At 45.5% G+C, this 13,079-nt stretch overlaps 1 protein-coding gene across 2 annotated transcripts; it reads left to right on the top strand.

Moving 5' to 3' along the window:
• The first annotated feature begins 1,584 nt into the window (after positions 1 to 1,584).
• On the top strand, positions 1,585 to 10,996 carry LOC147892050 (RAP release 2, galactose-binding-like domain protein, putative (DUF1997)). 2 transcript variants are annotated; one of them, XM_087388414.1, is made up of 6 exons: positions 1,585 to 1,985; positions 2,154 to 2,344; positions 2,486 to 2,531; positions 10,008 to 10,090; positions 10,188 to 10,304; positions 10,551 to 10,637. In XM_087388414.1, exons 1-6 carry the CDS (start codon positions 1,703 to 1,705, stop codon positions 10,581 to 10,583), a joined length of 753 nt encoding a protein of 250 aa, XP_087244540.1. In that variant the 5' UTR covers positions 1,585 to 1,702; the 3' UTR covers positions 10,584 to 10,637. The 2 variants fall into 2 exon arrangements, with proteins under 2 accessions (XP_087244540.1, XP_087244539.1); XM_087388413.1 differs by having other exon boundaries at positions 1,599 to 1,985; positions 10,607 to 10,996.
• Positions 10,997 to 13,079: the final 2,083 nt, after the last annotated feature.

Here is a 13,079-nt window from a genome sequence, read left to right as displayed (position 1 = left end):
GACTCTCATTAGGAGGTGGTTGTGTTGCCCCAAAATTGATGTGGTGATTATTTAGTTCAAGCTCTTCTTGAGGCACACACTTACTAGGGTACAGGAAGGATTGATGGCCTTCTACCAGCACAAGTGCAAGGCACCTCCACTAGAATTGGTTCTTGATAGCATAAAGTTTAATAATTAATGCACATTGTGTGCATAACTAATGAGATTTGTAGAAAAGTTCCTTTTTGATTGAAGTCTGTATAGCATATTTGGTTGGACTCCAATTAGCAACATCAGGTGCTTGGGATTAATGCAAGCCATGTGCAGAACTGATGAGATTTTTAGGAGTGATGCTTTTCTGATTGAAGTACATGGACTGTCTCCGGTTGTTCTCCAGTTGTGCCTTCAGCAGAGACATCAAGGGGAGTGTGGAGCAGAGTGAGGGCAACCATGGTAGCAATCACAGGTGCTACATTGTCTCTTGTAGAAGGGTGAAAGGAGACTAGACCTTTAGTGGCGTTAAAAGGAGCTTCTTTTAGGCAGGGTTTACTAGACAGAGGCTGCCTCAAGCAAAAATAGTTTTTGGACCATAGATCCATGCCACGGAGAAAATCCCTACCGGCCCTAAGAGGCCAAAAATGAGACATGGCCATCTTGTTTTCAAGAAAACACCGCCGCTACTACCGTCTCCTTGACAAGGTGGGACGTCAACCTAGGTGGGGGAGGATTAAAGACCAGTCACTCAAACCCACCGAGATACTCTCCCTCTTATCACGTTAGAAGGGTGAGTTGGAATTAACTACATTTGAACTTCGATGTGAATCGGTATCGACTTTGGTGAGAGTGCAATCATTGAACACTAGACTTGGGCACCACGGAGTTGGCTACTGTGCTTGTGTGAACCCACCCTTAGAGGTTGTTCCCACGACACACCATCAAAATGCCATGGAATGCAAAGAGAAGGCTACAGTTCACTTGTTCTCGCATGTGGCTTTGGGTATCTCGATGCTAAAGCTGAGCACTTGTAATGCCATGTTGGAGACGAGAATAATCGCATGTCTGAAATGCTTATCATGGATTGCCACCGCCGGGTGTTGTGGTTCACACCACCTGATGTTCACGACTTATATTGAAGGCTGCAATGAATTGTAACAAACCTGTGATTGGTGCAATGGTTGAGGCCGAATGTTGGGGGCACGTAGCGTGAGTGTGAGTTCTATATCCAACCAATATGGTTTGGGGGGAGTTATGTGGGCAGCCTTCAGGTACTATGGGGGGGTTCACACCGCCTGCTCGAACGACCTCACAATATGGTGGGAAGAGGCGTGTGTTGAGTTGGACCAATAAAAAAAGGGGGCCCGAACTGAATTTTAGAAAAAAGCTTGTCCGGCAGCAAATGGAAGCCGCCCAACGAGGGAGCGACTAGATTTCCGACGTCCAGAGGGACTCCTCTGTCCACTCAACTAGTGGCTTCTTACTACCACAAATGTGCCAGCATTTATGTAAAACCCGTTCCTGCAAGTGGGGTGTGGAGCACCACTGGCGAGGCGGGCGGGCAGGCGGGAGGGGTGTGCCTAAGGGCGGCAGAACGGTGTGAGGATGGGAGGCGGGTGGCGTGAACAGGGGCGTAGCAAGCAAGCCCCAAGAGATCTTTCTCTCATTTGTGGAAAGCTCTTCTCTTCTCTTTTTTTGTGGAGGGGAAGAAGCTCCTTTTCTGCTGGCTATGGTGTCCTCATGCCTGCTGGGCATGGCTTCCCTCCTGTGCTCTCCTCTCCCCTCCTCCCTCCACCGCCCCTCCATAGCCTTCTCTACCCCCTCCCCTCTTCGACACTCCTTCTCTCCCCCCTCTTCTCCTCTCCTTCCACCAGTTTTCGCCCAAATCTCCAAGCTTTCTGGACCCAACGACGATAGCACCTCCCGTCTACAGTCTTCCCTTGAGCACCGAGCTTCGCTCAAAGCTCACGCCACCGAGAGCCTTGTCATTGAGGAGGTTCAGCGTCCCCTTGGTACTGCAACATTCCTACCTGGGTGAGGATGGGCTCCTGGTGCCCGCCCTAGTCCTTTATCTCCCTGTTCTCCGAAATTGAAACACTGTATGTATAACACCTCCCAGGCGATCTGGGAGGGTTTGTAAGGCTTGGAATGTGACCACAAGCTCTTTTGGGTTTGCTCAGCGGAGTACATGAGCTTGCCTGCCAGTCAGTACTCAGTTCTCGATGCACAGCGGATCGAACGAATAGACGACAATACTTTTCGTTGCTACGTCTATCGGCTCAAATTTTTCAACTTCGAGGTCTGTCCAGTGCTTCTGGTGAGGGTTGACGAGCAACCGGACGGCTGTTGCATTCGGCTTCTTTCTTGCACAGTAAGTTTTGGTGCACTGATAGTGAACCCCCCTTCTCTTGACTGAATGTGCATTGGAATAACATGCAATATTTTTGCCCTAAGTGCCAGTCTCTATCTCCTTCTTATCATGATGCACAATTTGTTTGTTGTGTCTAATCAGCTTGAAGGATCCCCTCTTGTGGTCGCACAGAACAAGAAATTTTCAGGTGAGTAATTGCTTGTACACATTCTAGAAAAAAATATTTTTTTGGACTTAAAGTTGCCTTTAATAGGCAATCTTTTTTTGTGAAATCCAATCAGCCTTAAATTTCAGTCCTTTTTATGCACCGCCCCTATACAAAGACACTTTTATATATATGCATAAAGAAACATGGACACATACATATATGCATAGATATATACTTTAATAAGAACATGCATTAGATGTGACCTTTAAAAAGAGTTTTGAGCTTTTCTTGAACCCTTAAGAAAAAAAGGCTAGGTTATAACTAGCTAGAATATGTGTGTGTGTGTGTGAGAGAGAGAGAGAGAGAGAGCCCTGCACATCTTGAAAGAAATTATAGTGACCTATTTTGTTTTGAGGTGACAAAAAATAATGTAAGTACTTCTTGCGTGTATGAAAATAATGCCTGCAAGTCACTTTTGCAAAGTCTCATTAGAAATATAATAAGGAGACCTTTGGAAGGATATTGTAACATGCGAGACCTTCTTTAAACCTTTGTGTGAGGCGTATGCGTATGCACCACAGAGAGGAAGAGAGATTAGGGTTAGAGAGAGAATGTAGACCACTAAATTGGGTCCCTGTACCCACTGAGGGCCCCATTCCAAAAATAGGGAAGGATTTGCTTTATACTTGGAGAACTGCAAAGTATACAAATAACTCTCCTTCAGAGAGCTTGGGATGCAACTTTGAGGATGACCCTTGGACATTGAGATTTCGCGAGGTGGTCTTTAACTAACTTTGCGATATTGTCTTCGAGAGATGGGAATATTGACACATTTATTGCATATATGGCGCTGCCCCTCTCGAGCTCTCTGGCCAATTGTCTTGCTGTAATGACCTGCAATTTAGGAGCTGCAATACCACGCAATGTAAGTGATCTATCCCTGTGGACAAAGTTGAGTGTTAAGGCATTGAAATCCATGCTCATTTTGCCCAGTGATTGCAACCAATCACAGCCCAGGACAACATCTATTGGGCCCATGTCAAGTGCGAGGAGATCACTTGCAAATGTATAGTCATCAGAGAACTTAATCCTTGCATCTTGGCAACAAGATCTACTGATCATATGCTGTCCATTGGCCACTTCTACTCTCAGCCCATGGTATATCTCAGTAGCAATCAGTCCCACCCTCTGTAAGGTCTTGTAGTTAACAAAACTGTGGGTGCTCCTGCTGTCCACCAACACATGCACAATCCTTCCATTAATCATCCCTGTTAATCTGATAGTATCAGCACTTTTGGCACCCATCAGGGCATGCATGGAAATAGTATAAAGTGTTGGCTGGGAATCCCAATAAACCTCATCCTCGTTCATAGGAGCATTACCACCTGCATCTTCGCGTGCATAAAAAGGTATCGCATTGTGGTGCTCCACAGAAAAGAGTGTTGGCCTACGGCCTCTCATGCCACCAGTGGGCAGAATCTCATACGGATGCAAAGCATGAGTGTCATGTGTAGTAGCATCACGAGGATCAAAAGGAAAGTCAGTGCCCTTCGTGGCTCCAGTGTCAGGAGCCTCATATGCATCATGTGTATTTGCCATCTCATCCTGAGACGTATCCAAAGAACCTGGGGCATCAAACAAATCCTCGTGATCTGAGAGGTCAACGATCATGCTGAGCTTGGCAGTACCATTGTTGTGCATCTTGCACACATTCCTGTGCTTAGGAGTCCATTTCTCGCCACATTTAAAACATAAGTTGGCCTTCTTTTTGCTGTCCATTATTGCCCGTGTATGCTGTTTTATCTCAGCCTGCTCATTTCCAGCAGTAGGCTTGCCTCCCGGCTTGGCATTAGGATACCTGTAAGGCCTAGCATACGGCATCTTACTACTTGAGACAGTAGGAAAGCGAGGAAATGGTGCTGCTGGATATTTCTTGTCAGTCCACTCAGCAAACTTAGGCTTCGACTCAATGTCATGCCCCATAGCATGCGAGCTGCCCATGGCATTTCTGTGCTTGCCAGCATATTTAGGCTCGAATACTTCTGCAAGCTGAGTTGCCCTCTCAATTGTTTGAGGGTTATGTGCCTTCACATCTGCAGCAAGAGAAGAACTTAACCCATGGATGAAACGCAGCAGCTTTCCCTTTTTAGTCCTGCACAAATAGGGAAAGCCTCCAAAAACGTTGCAAGTACTCTTGGACCGTACCGGTCTGTGACAAGGCATAAAATTCAACCATGGAGATACAAATGTAGTGACCAAATTTAAAAAAAAAAACCCTCCAAGTGGTTGGTTTTTTAGGCGAATCCCTCATGTATCGCCACCATGTGTGGGCATAGTCCTGCATATGCATACCTGAAAAAATGATGCGCTCCTCCTGAGACTTGGGGTAGAAGCGGAAATAGTCTTCCAGCTTCGTGAGCCACTCCTCCAACTCATTGGGAGTGCGAGTGTCCCCTTTAAACTTATGCTTTGTGAGTTTGTCCTTCATATCCTTGGCTGCATAATTCTTGTGTGTGTAACCTCCAGAAGTGCGGGCATCATCACGCTTGAGGTTCACATAATCGGAGAAGGGCATCTCAAATTTGATGGCCTCAGATAGGGCCCTGTATGAACGCAAAGAATCTGTGAACATGTCATCAAAAGTGGCTTGCTGCTGATGCATTGGCTGTGTCTGGCTGTATGTGCTCGTTGGCGGAGCGATAGGTGCATGAACTCCGGGTTGGGTCTCTTTGCCAAATGCATCTCTCTGAAATGATGGCATACCAAAGGGCTGAGAAGAGGTCTGACCTCTCTCCCAAGCCAACTCCAGGCATACTCGGTGGTGCGGTGAAAGGAGCACTAGCCGGATGCACATCAACGGGTTGGCCCAAAAGAGACGGCTCAGCCTGCATTGATGCAGAAAGCTAAGAGCCAAAAGATGGCTTGACATCCTGCAAGAAGGTGCTCTGAGGCATAGAAAATGCATCATCTATGTCAAGATAATCCCCAAGCTGGGGTACATGCAATGGTCCAGAAGACTGATGCTCATAGGCATGACATGCATCTGCTATAAAACCCCTGCGTGGAGCAGACAAAACATCCTGACTGTCTGAATGGTCCCCTTGTTGGGGTGGGGGCTGCTTACCCTTATCCTGCATAGCAATGTTAGATGTGATGTGCTGACCAATTTGCTGTCCCATCTAGACAAGAGCCGTATCCTGCATACCCATGGCTGTGGTAAGCTGCTGGCTGAACTCCAGTCCTATTTGGCGGAAAGCACCTTGGAGCATAGAGGAAAGGGCATCTAGAATCTGCGTCTGCGCTGCTTGCATTTCTCGGGATGCAGAAGAGAGAGGCTGAGTGGAAGGAACCTCTGCACCGAGCAGCCTCATTAGAGTCATGCTATATTACGAGGAGCACGCTTCGGTGCCATGGTGACTGGCCTTGGAGAGAGGAGCTCGAAAATGTCGATGGAGAGGCTCGGAAGAAAGGTCGTGGAAGAAGCTTCGAAACGGAGCCAAAATGGCTCCAAACAGGCTGTGAAAGGCTCATAAAAAGAAGTTGAAAAGTGGACCCTTTTTTTTTGGGGGGGGGGGGTCCTAAGTTACCTAGGACAGCTAGTACAGTTCTAACCTAAGACCTTTAGGACACTATCTTAGACCAAGCTGACCCAACCTTTAACCTTAGTTAGTACTAACCTAACCTACACCCAAACTAACTAAACCTAACCTAGCTAACCAGACCTACTAACCTAACCAACCTCGACTAACTAGACCTAACTGACCTACTAATTAAACCTAACCTAATCCAAACCTTGGCTAACCTTAGCAATTGCTAAGTTTCTGGTAGGCTGATGCAAGGCGGCGTCGCAGGATGCGGTGTGGCGGAGCAAGGCTTGGTTGAGGAGATGGCGAGGTGAAGAGATGGCGCTTGCAGGAGACCTGCGACGGGTTGGCACTAGGACATGGCGTGGCGTGGATGAGTAGTAGCGACGGGATGGGAGCAAATGGACGGCAGCAAACGAAAGGGTGGACAGCAGACGAAAGGGTGCTTATAGCAAGTATTCGGTAGACGAAAGGGTGGCTCATAGCAAGTCTTTAGGAGACGAAAGGCAAACGGCCTCACGTGGCTCAGCGGATGGAAGACCTTGACAGGCTCAACGAACAGAAGACCAGCAACAGAAAACCTTAATTGATTTGGGAGAGCTTGCTTCTACGGGGTGACGCCTAGCTTCTTCATCGTCTAGCTTCGTTGATTTGGGTGATGTCTAGCTTCTTCAATGGCTGCACGATGGTGTTCCTTTGGTCTTACTGTAGCTATTCAGTGCTGTTGTCGTCATAGTACTGCTAGCAACTTCTGAGATTCATCCTGGAATGAGAAGAAAGGCTTAGAGTCCTAGGAAGGTGCTCTGATACCAATTTAGAGAAGGGGGTAGGGGCAGATTTAGAGAAAGAGGGATAGACTAGCAAAAGGAGAGAGGTAGGGGAAGAAGGGTAGGAGAGAGAGAATGGGGTAGGAAAGAGAGGGAGAGAAGGAGAGGGAGTGGGGAAGAGAGAGAGAAAGTGAATGAACGTAGGCAGGAAGGAGGGAGGGAGAGTAGATAGGATTAGATGCCACATCAAAAAGTACATAGTAGGAGGTGGATGGAGACTTATATAGTCCCTCCACATATTCCACCTAAAGGGCCTCTAACTTGGCCTCTTTTTCCCCTTCATTACAGTTGAGCTTCTTGCTATAGTATGCCACGGGTCTTTCTTCTTGCTGTAAAACTGCCCCAATGGCTACATTGCTTGCATCGGTAATGACCAAGAATGGATTATCCCAAGATGTTATTTTCATAACAGGAGCTGTATTGGCCAACCGGCGGTGAGGTCGTGGAACGCTTGCAAAGCTGCGCCGGTTACGGAAATCTTTGGTCCGGCTAGTCTCAACCCCTTTGTCAAGGGTGTTGAGGTGGTGGAGAATCTGGGCATGTGTGAGCTGTAGGCCTAGTAAAGCCCTACAAAAGATCGGAGCTCCTTGGCCGTCATGGTGGCCCAGCTTGCGACAGCTTGAACTTTTTCAAGGTCCAAGCACATTACATTGGCACTGATGATAACCTAGATATTGGATTTCCATCAGTCCAAAATCACTTTTCTTGGCATTGAGATATAATTGATTGTTGCACAGAAGCTTAAGAGTTTTCTGCACATCCCGTAAGTGCTCTTCACAGCCTGCCCATCAGAATTAAAATAACAAAATTAAAATAAAACACAACAAAGAAAACTGCTCTTCACAACCTGCCCATCACCAAGGGGACACCAACGTTGCGATAGGTTACTTGTGTTACTCAACATTGCCAAGCCCAATTACTTGCCAATTGCATATGGGCTCTCGGGTCGATGGATACCTAGGTGTCAAGCTTCTTTGCATTCTTTGGGATCGAGTCTGTTGGAGCATAGGTTTAGAGAGAGCTGGATGCAATGTCAGAGTTTGTGGAATGGACACTTGATGTGTTGGAATGGTCACCTCCCCATCTGTAAGCCCCCAAATGAGGAGTGCGTGGGGGAGGGAGACCTAGGGCAGGATGTGCCCAAGAGAGAAGAAAGAGAGGGGGCTGCCACATGGGCAGCACCTCGACCTGCAGATGGCATCAGCATGGCAAGCCATATGGCGAGGGTAGTAGGCAGGTGAAGGGCCTGCAACAGACCCTGATGATGGTGCGGTACAGGCGGGTCAGGACAGCAGGATGTACAGGGCAGTATGGCGCAGGACACGTGGCTGGGCAGAGCCTGGCAGAGGGCAGAACCAGCAGGCCTGGTGGAGCAGCAAATTGGGGCTGTCAGTGGGCAGTAGGCATGCCTTATATAGGCTGGGCCCCTGCCTTGATTGGAGGGCCAAAAGCCCTAGAAGTGTGGGCCAAAGGGCCCTAGTTTTGTGAGCCCTTAAAGGGCTGGTTGGGCTGAGCCAACCAGGTCGGTTGGGCCAGCCAACCTGGTCTGTCCAGTCGGCCAGATTGGGACAGACTGTTTGGTATTTTTGCCATACCTTGGGGCCTATAAATGCAGAGGCTCTTGCCTCATTTCAGTATCCAGCAAGTCAGCAGACAGAGGAGCAGCAGGAGCAGCAGAAGCCTGATCTTCGGGCCTACATCCAGGACGCAAAGCAGGGCCAGAGTTGCTGCAGACTGAGCTCACTTGGGGCTGAGCCTAGGCTGTCTACTAGGGCAGCAAGGTGCTGAGATCTTTGGACGGAAAGTCTACTTACGCTCTAGGTGGAGCATGCGGGCTCGAGTCTAGAGATAACTGGCAGATAGGAGGAGGGCCTTGTGGTAAGATCAGAGTACCACACTATTGGTGGGACTCTGGATCTATCTCTTTTGTATTGTGTCCATAGTTTTGGACAGAAATATATTATTTTGGTGGTTTCTCTATCTGGCTGGTTCATTGTCTATTGATGAGTCTGCACATCTATTTTATGCACATAAGAAGTTTGTGATTCCACACCCACACCACACTGTGTGAGCTCCTGGGCATTACTATAAGTCTTCTGCTGCGTGTACCCTCTGTTGGGTCATTTCTAACATGATGGAGGGACCTGAGTGGAGTGTTTGCAAGGATCTCTCTGCATATATCACTCCAGTTAGATCCCTCCATCAAGTGCGGGCTTTGTCCAAATGGAGAAGGGCTGAAAAAGACCACAAGTGCTTGGTATCAAACGTCAATTTTCCAGGCTTCAGCCTATTCCTAGTCTTTGAGGGAATGTGTGGATGGCGATGTGTCTGTTCAAGGAAGGCTTGATCATTAGTGGAGATCATGAGCTGGTGGCTCAATCTGAGTGGAGTGTTCGCAAGGATCTCTCTTCTGCATAGATCACTCCAGTTAGATCCCTCCATCAAGTGCAAGCTTTGTCCAAATGGAGGAGGGCTGAAAAAGACCATAAGTGCTTGATATCAAACCTCAATTTTCCAGGCTTCAGCCTATTCCTAGTCTTTGAGGGAATGCGTGGATAGTGCAAGAGTGAAGGCTGATTTGTCCATTACATTTGAAATGATAGATTTGGGCTTGCTCCATTATTGTTTGGTATTCAACTCAATATCGCAGAACTCCAAGATACAAAAATGCAAGCCCTTTAGCTACACCTCTCAAGGTTAGTAAGCTGGACTAAGCAGCATCATTTGGTGTTGCACTGTATATTCATTTGTATATCAGTGAGACTTGACATTTCTCTAGTCACTTAGAGTAATTTATTGAATAGGAGAGCCAAATGGTTTTATGGCACATCAAAGGGTTGGCTAGGAGAGCCAATCGAGTTCTATGGCACATCAAAGGGTTGGCTGGTTAATGCTTTCTTTTGCAGGGGAGCATAATGGGCTGGGAAGGCATGAGTTTAGGGATGATGTTCTCTTGATGACATAGAAATATATTAATCAAGAAATACATACAAAGATGCCAACTAATGTTCTTCTCGTTTGTTGAGCCTTGACTGGGGTCTTTTTGGGGAATTAATTTGGTGTGAAATGCTCATCTGACTGAAGGTTATAGTGTCGTTGTGCAGCATCAATGGTCAACAAGGTTTCTTGGAGCTATAACAGCCAGTCTTCTATGTCCCGACGCCTCAATTCTGATGCAACAATTGAAGTAGGTCATCTGTTTATACTCGAAATCAAATTCACTGAATAGTTTAACATAGCCATTTCAGATCTTTGAGTCTCTCATTTTGGCTTATGGCTTACAGGTTGTGATAGAAGTTCCTTTTGCATTTCGTGCAATACCAGTCCAGATGATTGAAAATACTGGAGCGCAAGTACTTAATCAGTTACTGCGAGTCATGCTGCCTCGTTTCCTGGCTCAGGTAGCATGTGGTGCTCTGCTGCACATTTATATGAATCTAGTTGAACTCTGTGCCTGTATGTGTGTGTGTGTGTATTGCTTTCACTTAAAAAAAAGTCTGTGTGTATTGCTCTCTATATCCACACCCCTCTTATTTCTGTGATAGTCGTTGGAGTAACACCCCCCCCCCCCCCCCCCACACACACACACACACATACACACACACACACACACTCACACATACCCACTGACCCAAATGCATGCACAGGTTTGTTCTCTGACAAGGAAGCTGAACTTGTGAGATCCTCTGTCCCTTTTGAACAGCTTGAGAAAGATTATCGTGCATGGGCATCTGGTGACTCTTCACGTCGGCCTCTGGGGACAGGGGAGCTTTGATAGAGAAAACTTGCGTGTCCAGTGGGAAAAAAGTTCAAAACTCGTTCTGTGCTTTTAGGCTTTTGTATTCGTCTCCTAGAATAAATTCTAGAAGGGGTTGTGGTATTTGGATTGGTCGTGTGCATCTTCAGAAAAATGGCTGTAGTTAATGTTTTGTAAATTGGGTACTCGCCTTTATTTAACATTACTCTAGTGAAGCAAGTCAAAATTGCCCTGTATATAAAGATGTCTGTTCCTTGAGAGGAAAATTTCAAGGTTAGAGTGCAATGTCTAAATCATTTATGATTCTTGATTGTAGGTTTTACCTAAGGCTTGTTCAAAATCATTGCAGAGCAGTTCTCTATATACCATGACCTTAAGTCGTCATATGCATGCGATTAGAGAGTCTGACTGACGATTAATATCTGAAGACTCTCGGAGTTTGAGAGCATTTGACTCTCGGTTTTTCAATTTCAACTTTCAACTTTCAACGTGTAGTTTTCAGGACTCATATCTTAATGCCTATATTTGTTCTGTTTTATTGCTTGTGTAAGTAGAGTGCCAACCTTTAGTTACTTACCTTGTCCTCTAAATGCTGGCAAAAACATGTGCTGACAAAAACGATTCATAGGTTCAGCTGGCTCACATAATTATTTACAAGAAAGTAAGTTGGTTTGCATCTTACTGATTTTTGGGCATCTAATTTTGTCCCGCTTATTTTAAAAAAGTTTTTGGTGGGATTTTTGTTTTGTTTATTTTTTCAAGTTTATGATAGAGACATGGCTGTCAAAAAGTTCATTCCAAAAGCCTAAAAGCATGATTACAAAAGGGGCAATCTACCCTTCATATAGAAACTACTATAGCAACTACACCTATGGTCGTTGGGGAGAGACTAAAATGAAAATGTTTAGACTTCACAAGCAGTGGTAGCTTGAATGAAGAGATTTTGGACTACCTTTTGATTAGCCTTCTCCTTTAGTGCTAGCCTTCATCATGGCTGAGTTTGCCCTTCACCTCCGGAGTGCCGACAGAAACTCAGTACGAAGACTTTGTATAAATGGATGCTCAAGTATGTGTGGGTGTGTGGATTTGTATGTGTGAGAGCATATTTTTATACTATGGTCTACACCCACTTTTGGGCGCTGATGATGTCAGTGGGGATGTCATAGTAGCTAGTTTCTGCCATGCATGATGGAGTTTATGGTTTTCAACCTTGTGAGTGACTATCATGAGATTGAAACTGCACTATGTTGTGTTTTTAGAGGATGAGTTTGGGAATGTTCCTGGATTCATCTAGGTATATGCTTCTGCCGTATTAGCGGACATGCAAATTTCACCTTGTGAAGTTTTCGTCCAAGTCGCGGCCTGCTGGTATTGTGATAATTCTTTCTATCTTAAATGGTGCGTTGCCCTATCAGCTAGATTTAGATTTAGATGCTCGTTGGGGAGAGACTAAAATGAAAATGTTTAGACTTCACAAGTAGTCTTAGCTTGAATGAAGAGATTTTGGACTACCTTTTGATTAGCCTTCTCCTTTAGTGCTAGCTTTCATCATGGCTGAGTCTGCCCTTCACCTCCGGAGTGCCGACAGAAGCTCAGTACGAAGACTTTGTATAAATGGATGCTCAAGTATGTGTGGGTGTGTGGATTTATATGTGTGAGAGCATATTTTTATACTATGGTCTAGACCCATTGTTGGGCGCTGATGACGACAGAGATTGAAACTGCACTATGTTGTGTTTTTAGAGGATGAGTTTGGGAATGTTCTTGGATTCATCTAGGTATATAGCAACTACACCTATGGTGGAGACGATGGTAGTTGTTTGCCTTTGTAAGTATCTAGTGCCAAAGTACTGCACTGCAACTTTTACTATGTTCTCAAGACTTGGAGTATCGTATTTCTTTATCTTGTACCCTTGCACAATTTTTGTGGGCTATCTTGTTTCACAAGCGGAATGCCACACTTTCACTATGGCTAATTGCTTGGAGCCCCTAACTCGAGCATTGGTGAGAAGTGTCATGTTTGATGTGAATTTTGAGTCCAATTTTATGGTGATCGATTTCCAATCACTCCTTGAATGGAAATTATGCATGTTGTCTAAGGCTCCTAAAATTTTTCCCATCTTTGAATTGGGATCTTCAATGTTTCTCTATTGTTCTCGTTGTACAAAACCATGGTTCAACAAGTATTAGTGATGTATTGACAGATTATCATCAAATAAAATTTGCAATTCAATGTACATATTTCTTCTTTTGCATTCTTGCTATAGTATCTTGTTTCTATATTTGGGTCTTATATTTTGCTAAGTATTGTCTTGTCTCTTTTGCATCTTCCCACTCTTTCATTTTCCAGTATTCTTCTTATTGGAATGATTCACACCAATATTGGTACATGTGTAGTTGTTTTATCTATCATACGAAG

The sequence above is a fragment of the Dipteris shenzhenensis genome, chromosome 17, assembly GCF_047967505.1.
Source record: "Dipteris shenzhenensis isolate YYH24624 ecotype China chromosome 17, Dip_SZ_1.0, whole genome shotgun sequence".
Lineage (NCBI taxonomy): Eukaryota > Viridiplantae > Streptophyta > Polypodiopsida > Gleicheniales > Dipteridaceae > Dipteris > Dipteris shenzhenensis.
Note: the sequence above shows the minus strand (reverse complement) of the source record. Positions and strands in the feature narration are given on the sequence as shown.